The following is a 15,520-nucleotide window of genomic DNA, read 5'->3' on the forward strand; positions in this document are numbered from 1 at the left end:
GTACCTAGGTGATTCAGACAAGGAGTAAGTCCTAACTCCCTGAATTGCTCTCCTTCTCCACAAGTATTTCTGATATGTGTACAAGGCTAAAACATATTTTCCTCTTGGTGTTGTCTCCTGTTCACTGGGGAAGTTCAAGACCTTTAAAAATGTAATATTTTTCTGCTTCCCCAGGCTCTGTTTTATTTGCAGTGGATTAGAGGGCAGTTGGAGAGATCACACTGATATATATATATATATATATATATATATATATATATATATATATATATTAGAGGCCCAGTGCATGAAAATTCATGCACTGGAGAGGGGGTGTCCCTCAACCCAGCCTGCCCCCTCTCACAGTCCGGGAGCCCTCAGGGGCGGGAGGTGACCCGGTGATCAGGGAAAGGCGACACCCCATCACACCTCTGCTGCTGCCACTGCCAGCAGTGCAAGCCTCGGCCGGCCCTGGTTACCTGCACCTCGGGTGGCCCTGGGCAGCTGGGCAGACACCATCCGAGGCTTGCCTGCACCTCGGGCCGGCCCTGGGCGGCTGGGGGGCTGAGGGGACTGGGGGATCCAGAGGCAGGTGCCCAGGCGGGGCTGAGGGGACTGGGTGCCACCATCTTGTGGCTGTGAGCGCCACCATTTTTAGGGTGGGGCAGTCAATTAGCATATTCCCTCCTTATTGGCTGTGGGTGCCACCATCTTTGCGATGGTGTGAGGGTCAATTAGCATATTCCCTCTTTATTAGATAGGATAGCTTTTTTAAATGTTGTGCCTGTTAGAAAAATGTTGTCTCACTTCACTGCCAGCAGTTAATATGGGATCATATTGTTTTCTTCTATTACAGAAATGTCCCCAAGGACTGAGAGAATACAAGTCCATAAAATAACCATTGGGCTCTGTCATGTTAAGCTTTGTGATTAATGTGAGAACATGGCATAAAATAACGTTTAAGTAAAAGAAGCATTAACCACCGCCCATCTCTAAATTTGAAATATGTGGCATTTCTGTTCTTCTTATGTTTCCCATTCAGTAGCTTCTAATGTGGGGTGTTTTCTCTCGAGCCCTCTGAGGTGGGGTTACTGGGAATGTAGACGTGTTCTGTTCTTTAGAAGGGCGTCTGTTTGTGTGACTGCAGAAGGGACATCTGGAGAGACTCCAGGTTTAAAGTGGGAGGAAATGAGGAGGCTCAGGCTTCCTTTACGTAAAACCAGACTGACAGGAAGTCTGTGCAGTTCTCCACGGGAATGGTCCTTGAACCAAGTTTGGTAAGAGAGGAAGATTGGTTTAAAACAGTTAAACTAGGTGCTTGTTAAATGCAGATTCCAGACCCACCCTAAGACTTCCCAGAGTCCCCCGCCTGAAAATCAGCATTTCCCCTGGGCACCCCCAGTGGCTCTGAAGAACATTACAATGTGAGAATCAAGGCTGAGCCTTCTGAAAAGGAGGCCCCGGAAAGGACATCCACCCTGCTGTCTACTTACTCATCCTCTCATCTCTCTAAGTCCTAATATTCAGAATAAATTGGACTTCTTGCTATGATAATCTCTTTATTTCCAGTAGTAGCCTTTCTCTCTCTCTTTTTTTTACTCATTCTGGAGAATAGGATTAAACGTTGTTAGACATGACAAAATGTTGTCCCACCTACGGAGTAGTCAGAGGACTTTTCTTTAGGACTAATGGTCAGAGAATGGATGTCATGGCAATGGCAATTATAGTAATCAGGGTGAAGGTTCAATTCTTGGGTTAAGCTTAAATGGCCCCACCATCTATGGTCTGGGCCCTATTGGGGTGTTTATGAGGCCTGGATTACAGCTTACATTCACGGAGTTTACAAATGTCATCTGCTGGCAAGGCTATCGCTAGGTGGTGTCACAGGAGTTAATACCTGGTTCTGCTACTGAATAGACACTTCATTTCATCTCTCTGAGGTTCCATCTGTAAATCTGGGGAAAGTAACACCTATTTCCAGAGTTGTGAGGATTTGCAAATGTAGATAAATTACCTTACACTGTGCCTGGTACAAAAAAATGTGCTCAATACTTGTAGCGATTTCTTTAGTTATTATAATGGAGGAGAAATTATTGAAAATGGAGGTGAGGTTACCACTGGTATGAATTGAAACAATCTATTTTGAGATGCTTTTGGAAAAATTTGGTTTTCCCTGTAAATGATTCAGTTTTTCTGTGCCCTGGCATCCACGAGAGAGAACCTTGATGACCTTGGGATGATCTTGACAGTGGAACGTTTGGAGAGACAGGATTGGAATGGATGGGTGATGTTGGGATGCAGTGAGGGCTGAGATGAGAGCCACTCAGGCCAGCGGTTCCTGATAGCCCAGGTCTTTCCCAGGGCACCATCTGACACCCTGCCCGAACTCCATGTGGCCTCACATGGCTCTTAACTGTCAAACTCACAGCCATACACTTGCTCTACTGAAAGCGAGACTCTGTCATAATGAGAAAGTGAGACTGTTGCTTTACCTGTTGGTTAAACACAACTTTGTTTATAAATAGCTGGTTATAAGTCAAAGACACATCAGGCAGTGTTTATATATTCTGGAGAAGCTATTTATAGACAAATAAGACTTTGAACTTAAAAAAAAATAGTATATGAGGTGTGTGTTCAGCTTAGGTCTTAGTTTTACTTTTTTCTCCAGTAGGGTGACTTACAGATTCGAGGACCAAGTCCCCAGATCAGTGACTCCAGAAGTGGTGACATTTTTCTGACCCATGCGATAAAGACTTTCTCCTTGGGTCCAGCTCAGCAGTTTGGATCAGAGTGACATGTTGTTTTGTATTCTATATCGTGCGTGTTCCTGAACACTTTAAAGTGGGTTGCTATCCTCAACTGCGGACTAAGAGGAAGTCTGCACAGGGCATCAAGGGACTGGGGAGAAGTTCAGAGTAGGGAAGCACTGAAGGTTGTTGTCAATGAACTAAACATTTGAAATTCAGCCGGGGTAGGGAGTGGGAGGCCTTAATGGACAGAGCCCGAGCTTAGGGTGACCATGTGTTTGTGTGCTGGGCGCATCGTGTCCTCGCCAACACTTACTTGTGATGGGGCTTCAGGGAAATGAGGTCACTTCTCAGTTTTCTCATCTGTAAGATGTGAGTAATAAAACCTTTCCCTTCGAGTGGTTTTCAGGATAAATTATGTATTTATTACTGGTCATGATGCCTAGATATGGTAGGCACTCAATAAATTATAGCTGCTGTTATTAGTTATAAGACTATTTAATATTTGATCAGTAAATGCTATGTAGGTCTGCCAGGTTGGAAAAGTGTGAGTGTGTGAAATCCCAGGCCGACTCCCCAGAGAGAAATCGGTGGCTGTTGATGAAGCTGTGGACTAATGCATCTTTCTCCCTGCCGGGTCCTGCAGGATGTGGACAGGTGGTCCTTTGATGTCTTTTCTCTCAATGAAGCCAGCGGGGACCATGCACTGAAATTCATTTTCTATGAATTACTCACCCGCTACGATCTGATCAGCCGCTTCAAGGTCAGTGCCTAATGGAAAACACGACAACCACACATTTATCTATCCTTGCATGATCTGGGGGCCAAGGCCAAGAGAATCCTTTTAATACAGACCCCAAACTGCTCGGGGTGACTTGGTGACGCATCGTCTGGACAGTCGCTGCCATGGGACTCCTCTGTGGTGGGAACTTTTCATTACTCCCCTGCTTGGCGGGGCTCCTTGGCCAGGGAGATGCTGGAGTCGCACGTTTTGATCCCAGTCTTCCTGGGAGGTACCACCCGAAGCGTGCACTAGCAGAACTCCCCGTGGCTCTGCTCACTGATCTCATTTCAGCCTGGCTTCATGTAAACTCTCCTCCATCAGCTGGGAGACTGGATTTCATGTAAATTCTTGTACCATCAGCGGGGAGACACCGATGGAGACAGAATGCAGGACTGCTACCTCCTCAGACTTTTTTCCCCATCACTTGACTCCAATGCAGACAAATACCCTCACTTATCATCCTGACAGGTCATTGGTATTGCCCAGCCATTCATGCTTCCAATGAATTCTTCAGCCTTAAGTAGAGAGCGTGAAACGTTTCCAGTGTGCAATCCCTTCAGCTTCTCACTCGCAGAGTCTGGAGGTCGGACCGGGTTCTCCAGCCACCTGTGAATTCATCGGCTGACATCTGTCATATTATGTTTCTCAGACGTCCCTCATTCTAGGGATGAGCCTCTGGAAAATGCAGGCCTTTTTCTCTATAAAACATTGACTTCTCTGGACAGCACGGTGCCTTAGCACTTTGTATTTAGGACTGTGTATTTGGGGGTGTATTTCTTATATAGCCATAAATATTTGATGACAGTGGATCTTAATTTTTTTTTTTGCACCAGAAACCTGTTTGAAAATCTGGTGAATGCCTGAGACTCTGTCCTCAGAGCAAAGCTCCATGAATTTCAGTGGTTCACAGGCCTCTCATGAACAGCCCCAAGAAGCTAGGTTTCTTGGTACTTCATTTTCAAAAATGAAAATTGATCTTTGACATCTGCAAGGCAATGTTTAAATTTTTAAAAATATATATATTTTATTGACTTTTTTACAGAGAGGAAGAGAGAGGGATAGAGAATTAGAAACATCAATGAGAGGGAAACATTGATCAACTGCCTCCTGCACACCCCCTACTGGGGATGTGCCCACAACCAAGGTACATGCCCTTGACTGGAATCGAACCCAGGACCCTTCTGTCTGCAGGCCGACACTCTATCACTGAGCCAAACTGGTCAGGGCACAAATTTTCAAAGCCAAAGCGTGGAAGACTGGGCTCCAGGAAGAACATGTTATGGGCCCTCGCAGCATCCCAATAGTACTGGCCTCATTTTTCTTCCTGATGTGATGTTTGCTCTCCAGGAACATGTACTCTTTCCTTTTCCCCCCAGTCTTGAACTTGATAATTTATCCCAAACCAAGGAACTGATCCCAAAAGCTTACCCAATAACTATCATAAGGGTGCCCTTATTTTCTACATTTTGCAATTGTCCTTCACTTTCTGCCACATAGAAAAAGAAGGTATATATTTATACATACTTGAGACAGAAAAGCAATTAGGCTAATTGGAAATATTATTCCACATTGCAAGGCACCTATAGTAAATTGTCAAGTAATAGACATAAGGACACAGGTTGTTTCTGTTTCCATATATAACAGACGATGTCTTTTTTTTTTTTTTAACGTGTCCATACGCACAATCACTTTCCCTAAAGGGCTCAGTTTTCCGGAGGTGGCAGCTTGCATTTGTTTTGCAATTATTTAATGACCTAAGATCTCGGTGTACTTTATGTTTTGTCATAAATAAATGAGATGCACTGCATAGTACGCGCTCATTTATTTCTTGAGAAATAAAAGTCCCAGACCTTTGCTCGAGGAATAAATGACCCCATACCCTTCTGCCCTACATGTGTTTGAGCTGATCCTGTGTAATGTTTTTTTTCCTCACTTAAAGCTACTAAACCACTAGCCCATTAAACTTACTACTCTTTTTCAGATCCCCATTTCTGCACTCGTCTCATTTGTGGAGGCCCTGGAAGTGGGATACAGCAAGCATAAAAATCCTTACCACAATTTAGTGCATGCCGCGGACGTAACACAGACGGTGCACTACCTCCTCTATAAGACAGGAGTCGCTGTGAGTACAGATGGGAACGCTAGGATTACACAAACAGCTAGGTCTCTGTGGTTGGTCTCTATGCCCTTTTACTTTGAAATCTTCAGAGATAGACATTCTGTGGGTATGGTTATTCATTAGCCCATAAACCCAGTACACATTTATTATCTTTTCAGCAAGGACATGTTGAATGACTTGGTCTAATTTCTCACTGAGTTAAAAATGAGATACAGTGGGAGGAGTGTGGGCTTTGGAGCTAGATATAGTTGGATAGAAATCCTTATTTAATTACTTATTAGACTGTGACCTATGATGAATTGCTTGACTCTCTGAGTCAGGATTTCCTCATTTCTAAAATGGTGAAAAATACTCTATCTTGTAGAAGTGCTGTGACAGTTCAGAATAAAGTATCAGAAATATGATATGAAGATGTACTTTGGACTTAACTATTCAACATATATTTAGCTAGTTCCTACTGTGTATGTGCTATGGCGATATAAAGGTGAATTATACACAGATTTTTTTTTTTATCCCTCAAGAAAAACTCCCAAGCATTTATGCTAATGCAAGTTATCATTAACGTAAATGTTATATCATAGCAGCCAATGACCGTGACGTACTGCATAATGTTCTTAATTGCGCTTATTTGCCATTGAATTTTTATGATCAATTCAGGCCATATTCAGAATAATTCCTAAATATAGAAACTGCTTTCCACCCACTCTCTCTCCGAAATACAGCTCAAAACAAACTTCTTTCACTGCAAGCTTACAAAAGTAGTGGGAAGCAATCTGATGAATGGAGAGCACATTGCCACTCTAACCTTTCATTACAAACCAAGAGGGGGGAAACGCTTTAAATCATTCCAGTTTTATAAAGTGTGAGACACATAGGGAATCAAAACATCCCATTGACAAAGCGATGCCTGGGCCTCAACATCGACTCATTGTGATCTGTGTAAATCACTCATCACTGCTTAGCTCACACGCCTGGCAGGCGCTTGGATCCTTTCAGATTTATTTTGCTCACTTCTAAGGGACAATCCTTGAACAGAACTGGATTGAAGAGTTTCTGATTGCATAGACAGGAATCAGACCCCGAGCTCCAGTCAGCTTTTGATTTAGGTCAAAAGAGTCCAAACTCCAAAGCAACCCCTTGGCCCCTTTCGTTGCATTTGTCGGCCAAGGTGCCATTAATTTTCTTTTGCTTATTTTTTAAGAGGAGAGAAGCTGTGCATCTTTCTTTTGATCATAGCTGATGTCATCATATTTGTAAGGGAAATGTCAAGACTTCTAAATGGCATCCCAGTTAAAGAGTGCCAAGTAATTTTATTCGTCATCGTGGTCAGCAGAATTTTGGCCCCCATGACCTTTGACTTCTTATGAGTTGTCACACTTGTTAATATGTCTCATTAGATGGCAAAAGGGACTTTGGAGGTACAAGGAGGGTTATTAAACCTTAAAAGGCAACAGGTGGGGCAGAAGAGAGTGCTAGCTTGAAGAGGGAGAGAGCCAATGGAAAGCATGAGAAGGAAACCAATTGCCAATGCCTTGAATGTCCCTAAAGGCAGACTTTCCCAGCTTCAGAAAGGAATGCAGGTTCCCTAACACCTTCATTTCAGCCACGTGGGCTCCCAACCAGAACAGCCAGCCAGCCACACTCTGCTGACGTCTCCCCTATTTTGACAATTTTTTATTGACTGTCTATCGCATTGAGCTTAGGTTCTATGGATATAACTCTATTTTTGAGTTCATATTTTATTGGCTTGTGTCATATTTAATTACATGATTATGATAACAGTGCAATTGGTCAAAATAGGGTTTGGAATAAGCCACACTGAAACGTAAAAGCATCAATTCAATTAGTAACAAAAGTGAGCAGAGGGTACCAAAGGGCAGCTAGCAGTGATGGATATTCGGTCATGTGGACATTGGGCAGCATGGTTTACAGAAAGGGTGGGAAGCATCAATGAATCCATAGAGCCTCTGAGATGGAAGTCACTCAAGGGAGCTTCAAATGCTTCTCGAACTCTACCGTGCATCAGAACTATCTGGGTGGCTTGTGAAACACAGGTGATGCTAACTCTGCTGGTCCAAGGAACACACTTTGAAGACCACTGAACTACAGCCAGTTTTGGTGGAGTGGATGGGGACAAGTCTCTTCAGACTTTAGCACGCATAAGGTGGGAGGCCAGGTGTTACCTTTCCATCTGTCTCTCTACCTATCCACCTTCGAGTGGGCAGACGTTAGGTTTTCTGTTAGACTTACAGCTTGGCATCATATTTAAAATTTTAATTTTTTTTCTGTGTCTACTTTGGAACTGGAGAATTTGAGAGAGGGTGCAATGAGGGCTTTCAATGTCTGCATGCTCATTGTTTTCTGCCTCCTGCACGCCCCCTCCTGGGGATCAAGCCCACAAGCCCGTCATGTGCCCTGACTAGAAATAGAACTGGTGACCTTTTGGTGCATGGGATGATGCTCAACCAACTGAGCCACACCGGCCAGGGCAGGCATGCTGTTTTCAAATCACATGTCTCCTCATCTCTTTACAGAAGAAAAACACCATTTCTGTCTTTCCAAAAACATGGCAAGAGCTGACCAGCTGCAGGGTGGAAAGACAGTAATGTGGGTGTGTTGTCAGCAGGCTGTAGTCAGAAAGAGACACATTATCTGATTGCTCTGTAATCTCCCTTTCAGAACTGGCTGACGGAGCTGGAGATTTTTGCTATCATCTTCTCAGCTGCCATCCATGACTACGAGCACACGGGAACCACCAACAACTTCCACATCCAGACCCGGTGAGGACGTTGAAAAGCGTGGAGGAGAGGCAAGAGGGGTCAGGGAGAGAGTTTTATAAGCCAGCAAGGTTCTTTTGAATGGTTGCTCTATTTTGAGTTTCTGGAAAAATGAATTAAAAATTTTTAAATATATTTTTATTGATTTTAAGAGAGGAAAGGAGAGGGAGAGAAAGATGGAAACACCAATGATGAGAGAGAATCATTGATTGGCTGCCTCCTGCACACCCCACATTGGGGATTGAGCCCACAACCCAGGCTTGTGCCCTGATGGGGAATTGAACTGTGACCTCCTGGTTAATAGGTCGATGCTTAACCACTGAGCCGCAGCCATTGGCTGGGCTGGAAAAATGAATTTTAAACAAACAAGAGACCAGCTGGGTGAGCTTCAATTAAGACTTAAAGTGTAAAGCTGTCTGCTCCCAATTCTCGTATTTTATTCACATCTAATATACATCTCCTTTTCCTCTATTCTAATGCCTGCTCCTTGTTACTTATTTTTAATAGGAGCTGGAGCAATGTACAGAAAGGCACAGGTGCCATGTAGACTAAATCAGTGGGGATGGGAAAGGATGGGAGTATCTTTGTTGACGTGAAGGATAACCAAGCCTGCTCACCCTCTGATCTCTGGGATTCTGGTGGTGCTCCTCCCAGTCTCCCTAATTTCATCTCTGCTCTGTTCAAAGGCATAGGTTTGGGGAGCTAGGACCACCAAGTTGCCCACGTTGACTGTCTCATGCAGGCCATTCACCACAGGCAACTTATGCACCCTCCCTAACAAACTGCACAGGTAAACCCAAACCTCTGTGGGGATATTAAGTATGGGTCTAAATGCCCAACTCTGGACCTGTTGACGGTCACAGACATCACTAATCAATCTGGGTATTTTTTTTTTCTTACTAGCTGCAGACTTATCCCTCGTAGTCCTCTCGTAGAATCCCAGGCAGCTGTACCAATCAATTGTCATTTGCACTTAGGATGAAACCTTATCTGCCCTCTCTTGGACTCGGAACTTACCTTCTCTTAAGACAAAGATGCAGAACTAGAGAGAATCTGACAGCAGGGTTAACTGGACCTTGACATAGGAATCAAAAGAAGCGAGGCCCTAGCTGGTTTGGCTTAGTGGATAGAGCGTCAGCCCTCAGACGGAAGGGTCCTGGGTTGGATTCCGGTCAAGGGGATGTACCTTGTTTGTAGGCTTTATCCTTGGCCCTGGTTGGGGCTTGTGTGGGAGGCAACTGATGGATGTGTCTCTCTCAGATCGATGTTTCTCTCTTTGTCTCTTCCCTCCCCCACTCTCTCTAAAAATATAAAAAAAAAAAGGAAAAATATCCTTGAGTGAGGATTAACAACAACAACAAAAAAGAAGCTAGAATTTGGGGAAAGGTGACAAGGCAAAGAGAAAGAAGATGGGGGAGGGGCGAGTTTAACACCGATAAATACCTGCTGATTTCACTGAACGAGCAGGTGCACAGTTCAGATAGGTTTGTGTTCATAAATCCATCCACATGTGTTTAATGAACTCGGCACTTAATTGTGGGGTACACAAAGGACGGCAGTATCCTCTGATCTGTGTTCAGAAGGGGAATTTCAATAGAATGGAAGCAGACAAAAGGACTTAAGCCGTTCGCTTCATTTTCTGCCTCACGTAGAGCAGTCTCAGCTGCTGCAAAACAGTCTTTAAGTCCTGTTGCAAGGTCTTTAAACACGGGGAATTCCACAGAGTGGAGCCTTTGCTCTGAGGACCGAGAGTAGCACCTGCCAAAGGGAGAGAGGTGGATGGAAGAACCGTACCTGAATCATGGCTGGAGGCCAATGTTAAAACCCGTCACAACGCAGAGGGAGGTTAATTTCAGGAGTTGGAAAATAGCTTAATGTCACAAAACACACATCAGTTAGTGCCTTCCTTACCTAGCAGGCACAAGATCAGATGGCTCGCCCCAGGATTTGCGTGTTTTGTGCTGTATCTTCACAGGAGTGGGAAAACTCCAATGGGCTCAGTTAAGCGTGGTTTGGAGTGAAGTGCAGACCTTGGCCTTCTCTAACAGAACTTTATCTAAAGCATCCCAGCCTGTGTGCCCCCTGTTCTGAAAACCAAGTCTGTGACCAGGTCCTTTGTCCTTGGATGGTGTGTTAAGTCTAACACTTTAAAGGTGTGCTAGATAAATTTCAAAGTTTGGCCAATGACAGGTGGAAGTTATCTTGGGGGACAATGGCCCCACTGTCAGAGATCTCGCCTGCATCCCAACCCTGACTCTGCGGGGCTCTGCGGAGTCACTTTACATCTCTGGGACTTAGCTTCCTTGATGAGAAACCAATAGGCTGTAATAATCTCAGATTTCATTAAATGAAGGATATGGAAATAGTATACAGCTCTGTGTTTGCTGTCATTCAATTGTGGGATGGTCTTTGAAAAGTGACTAACAGTTGTCATATAATCCTTATATTCTTCACTCTGTTTTCTATGTATGGCTTCTGCATGGTAACATTTTAAGATCAGCCCTGGCCTGTTTGGCTCAGTGGATAGACCTGGGCCCACAGACCGAAGGGTCCCAGGTTTGATTCCGGTCAAGGACATGTACCTCCACTGCAGGCTCGATCCCTGGCCCCGGTTGGGGTGGGTGCCAGAGGCAACCAGTCAATGTGTCTCTCTCACATCAATGTTTCTCTCTCTCTGTCTTTTCCCTTCCCTCTACTCTCTCTAAAAGTCAATGGAAAAAATACTCTGGTGAGGATTAACAAAAAATAACCAATTTTAAGATCAAGCTACTACCAGAGGAACTTGCAAGCTGTACCTGCCAGGTGGTATGTGTTCAGAGAATTAGAGATAAAATAAATTATTTTATTTAATAAAAAATTAAAGTTGTTCTAGAAAACAAGGAAGTTTGACTTGACCCATATTTTTAAAAAATCATCTTTGCTTCTGCCAGCAAATATCATGGAGGTCTGGTTATGAACAGTTTTCAGAGAGTTCTCAGATTGGGTGGCACCTATTTTACATCCACATATTGACATGAAAATACCCTACATATATCAATTGATCATTGATACATGATCAATTGATATATGTAGTTTTTAGTTTTAGCTTCTTTTTGTTGATATAAATGGCATCGGGGCGAAGGTAATTGCTAAACACAGGGAAAAGAGATGGTGTGTTCTAGCTTGAAAGCGTTAACCTGAAAAGTCTCAGCTGTTTAACATACCAGATTATTTTTTGGCTTTCTGTTCAGGTCCGACCCAGCTATTCTGTACAACGATAAGTCTGTATTGGAAAATCATCACTTAAGTGCAGTTTATCGCCTTCTGCAAGAGGATGAGGAAATGAATATTTTGATCAACCTCTCCAAGGATGACTGGAGGTGAGGATGAGACAGGGAGGCCAGGAAAGGAATGGTGAGGAGAGATGAAATACGCTGCTTTGAAGAAATCCATTAACTGAAAGATAACTTACATTTAGTATCCTGTTTCTTTGTAGGAAAGCAATTTTAATACCTGATAGATTTCTTTGGATACATAAGTGCATTTGACCTTTTAGGACCTTTGTAAATGAATGCGTTACCATTTATTTACTGCATTTCAACGTAGAATAACATGGCATTCCACTTTCAGAAGGCCGGATAATCTGCTAATAAGCCAATCCTCCTGCACATAACGGCTATAAACTATGATCAAATACAAACAAACACAACCCCACTGACTTGAGAGTGAACAAAAGTAGGCACATTTTGAAGGGGTGTCCATACCTGGAGACTGTGACAGGATGAAGTGAGTGTGATATTTTTGTGACTTCACCCTGAAGACAGTCTATGTAGTGGTTCTCAACCTTTTTAACGCCCCTACCCTTTAATACAGTTCCTCATGTTGTGGTGACACCCAACCATAAAATTATTTTCGTTGCTACTTCATAACTGTAATTTTGCTACTGTTATGAATTGTAATGTAAATATCTGTGTTTTCCGATGGTCTTAGGCTCTATAGCAGTGGTTCTCAACCTGTGGGTCGGGACCCACAGGTTGAGAACTGCTAGCAGGGTCGCCTAAGACCATCAGAAAACACAGATATTTACATTACGATTCATAACAGTAGCAAAATTACAGTTATGAAGTAGCAACAAAAATAATGGGGGTCACCACAACATGAGGAACTATATTAAAAGGTCGCGGCATTAGGAAGGTTGTGAACCACTGGTCTATGTCAAGGCAACAGCACTAGTTGGCTAAAACCATATTTATACAAAGACCTTCACTGTTTTTCTGGCTAGAGAGACCAGGGTAGGAACAACCAGAGCTGCTATCAAGTGAGTTAAAACTCCAGAAAAGAGAGAGTCAAAAAGTAAGGGGAAACTCAAAGTCTGTGACCATCTAAATGGCATGCAAAGAACAGGAAAATGTGACTTATTTGCAGGGGAAAAGACAATCAATAGATGCACTCTCTCAGATGAACTATTGTTGGAATGATCAGACTAGGACTTTTAAAGCAGTTCTTCTATTTATGCTCAGTGAGGTAAAGGGAAATGTGCTTGTAATAAAATACAGTGAAACTGAACCAGTGGAATGAAAATATAAACAAGAGCAAACAAATTTTAGAACTGACAAGTCAAATATTTAAATTGAAAAATTACTATACTGGCTTAGTAGCAAGTTGGAGAAGACAGAGGAAAGAATCAGTGAACTTGAAAACATCAATCAATATTATCCAGTTTGAAGATTAGAAGACATGAGTAGCTTAGGGACCTGTGAGACAGTTTCGGGCTCAAGTTAGATTACAAATGTCACAACTAATTAACTGGTTTTGATTGGAAGTGGCAAAAAAGGAACTAATTTTTATTTTCCATATTTGACTTTCACCTTTTTTTCTCCATGGGGTGTCCCTGAAAGGGAATTTCGGACCTTGGTAATTGAGATGGTGATGGCCACGGATATGTCCTGTCATTTCCAGCAGATCAAGGCGATGAAAACTGCTCTGCAGCAGCCAGAAGCGTGAGTGTGTCCGTGTCACTTGGTTTTGATAGGTGTTTGAGCTGGAACCGGCCCATGTCGTTGCTCCTTTAAAATGTACCTCCTTCGGAGAACTTTGTCAAAAAGTCTCATAGTAACTGGGGATATTTGGAGGAAAGAGCATGAGAATTGTATATATCTCAGATTCTCATCAGGGTTGAAATACATAAAAGGGGCCATAATAATCTGTCCCAATTAGAACTGAAAATATTTCCCTGCAGGAAACCAAATTATCAAAGATCTACCCAATGCAGAGATGACACACACAAGTCAGTGAGTGACTCTTGGGTTTTCGTCTTTTTGAATGGTCCAGTCATTGCAGAAATAGTTTCGAGTCAGTTTTTAAAGTGTCCAGCTCAACACACGTGGAGACCTCGCTGGTGAATATTCCAGTTATAGGGTGATGTGATGCTTTCCCCTCAGTTCAGCCGAAGTGGGGCTTGCCACAGGAGAACGGAAGGAATTAAAAAATTAATGCTTTTTAAAAGAAACGCTTATTGAGATTCTGAGAGCTTGATCAGCATGTGCTTGGCTCCTTTGGGTGTACAGGATTGAAAAGCCGAAAGCGTTATCCCTGATGCTGCACACGGCAGACATTAGCCATCCAGCGAAGGCGTGGGAGCTCCATCATCGCTGGACGATGTCACTGCTGGAGGAATTCTTCAGACAGGTACCTTGCGCTACCCCTCAGGGCTTTCATCGCCGGATAGTTTCTCAATTTCATATTTCAGCAATGCTATGAGATCACAGTAATTTTCTTGAGGAGGGAGAGTTTTCAGATTTTTTTTTTTTTTGCCTCCTGGTCATGTGATGTTTGAATCTTACATTCTGGCTCTCAGAACGTATTTCTATCCTATGCATTTCTATTTGAAAAAAGAAAAAGCAGTTTCTTGTGGCAGTGTTGTGTGAAAATGTCATCTGAGGAGCCCTTTGGTTTCTGTATTTTTCTAATGGGTTGAGCAAATGTTGACCAGTTTGGCATTCTCCTGTGGGATTAAGATGGCAATCTTTTACTGTTATAATTGGTTGGGTTGTTTCTTTTGAGCTGGCAAACCATATTGTCAAATTCCAAGCCCGGTGTGGTAATTTGGGGTCAGGAAATCACTAGAAGCCACTGTTTAAATTATACTTAAATATATTGCACCCCAAGACACAGGGCTGTGTTTTCTGAAAGAAAAGCCAGACACTTTTATGGGTGTACATTGCTTTAAAAAATGTTTTTAAAGGTGCATAAAAGTAGAAGGATAGAAAGGAAAATAAATGTGCTGCACTGAGATTGATTTCTTCTCACCCGGCTGGCGTGGCTTAGTGGTTGAGTGTTGATCTCTGAACAAGGAGGTCACGGTTCGATTCCCAGTCAGGGCACATGCCCAGGTTGTGGGCTCGATCCCCAATCTGGGGCATGGAGGAGGCAGCTGAATAATGATTCTCTCTCATCATCGATGTTTCTATCTCTCTCTCTTCCTTCCTCTCTGAAATCAATAAAAAATATTTTTAAAAAAGACTGATATCTTCTCAAGAAGAGTTGCCATTAAAATGTCCGCTTCGAGATGTGAGGCCCTGAGGTTGAAGGTGTTGATGTAAGAAACATTCAGATCTCTGAGTCAAACTGACAACAATTGCCAAGAGCAAAATCTCAAATGCTCTGGAGAGTGACAGTCTTGCAGTTTCCTTTACACATTTGGAATTAAGGAGGGAATGTAAGGAAGATTACATGAAGGTGGGAGAGAGCAAGGTGAGGATTGGAATTACAGGACAGTTAACAAGATTATGTGCTCTCTTGAGGGTGGTTATGCTTCTGAGGAGTCTGAAAAAGAGGTGTTTCAAAGGTGTGAACCTAGATGCACAGAAACAATGGACAGGGCTTGCTTAAGGCAAAGATAAACCTTTCCCTAAAGAAGTTATATGCCTGGGGTGTGACTGTCCACCATGACCTGCCCAGTTAGGGATTTATGATCAGATCACCTTGTGAGGTCATTCTCAGTTACATTTATTATAGTACCCATTCTTTTTTTTTCACAAAGGCAGTTTGTCATGTAGATTGTGGGACCTAAATTAGAGTTAATTCAAGTTAATGCTGTTAATTCTTGCTAATTCAAGAAGGGAGATTCACATCA

General features: G+C 43.0%; 1 protein-coding gene across 3 annotated transcripts in view; it reads left to right on the plus strand.

Annotated features, from left to right (window-relative positions):
• Positions 1-15,520, plus strand: part of PDE1C (phosphodiesterase 1C) — a gene marked incomplete at both ends in the record, with an annotated part of 288,273 nt that overhangs the window by 205,076 nt on the left and 67,677 nt on the right. For 2 of the 3 annotated variants that reach the window (XM_079786145.1, XM_079786147.1), the window contains 6 exons: positions 3,373-3,489; positions 5,492-5,632; positions 8,309-8,409; positions 11,637-11,765; positions 13,284-13,385; positions 13,953-14,073. In XM_079786145.1, the coding sequence (XP_079642271.1) occupies positions 3,373-3,489; positions 5,492-5,632; positions 8,309-8,409; positions 11,637-11,765; positions 13,284-13,385; positions 13,953-14,073 (711 nt within the window). The remainder of the gene's footprint in view (positions 1-3,372; positions 3,490-5,491; positions 5,633-8,308; positions 8,410-11,636; positions 11,766-13,283; positions 13,386-13,952; positions 14,074-15,520) is intronic. The other variant, XM_079786146.1, reaches the window with a different exon arrangement.

This window comes from Cnephaeus nilssonii (genome assembly GCF_951640355.1).
Source record: "Cnephaeus nilssonii genome assembly, chromosome: 12".
Taxonomy (NCBI): Eukaryota; Metazoa; Chordata; class Mammalia; order Chiroptera; family Vespertilionidae; genus Cnephaeus; species Cnephaeus nilssonii.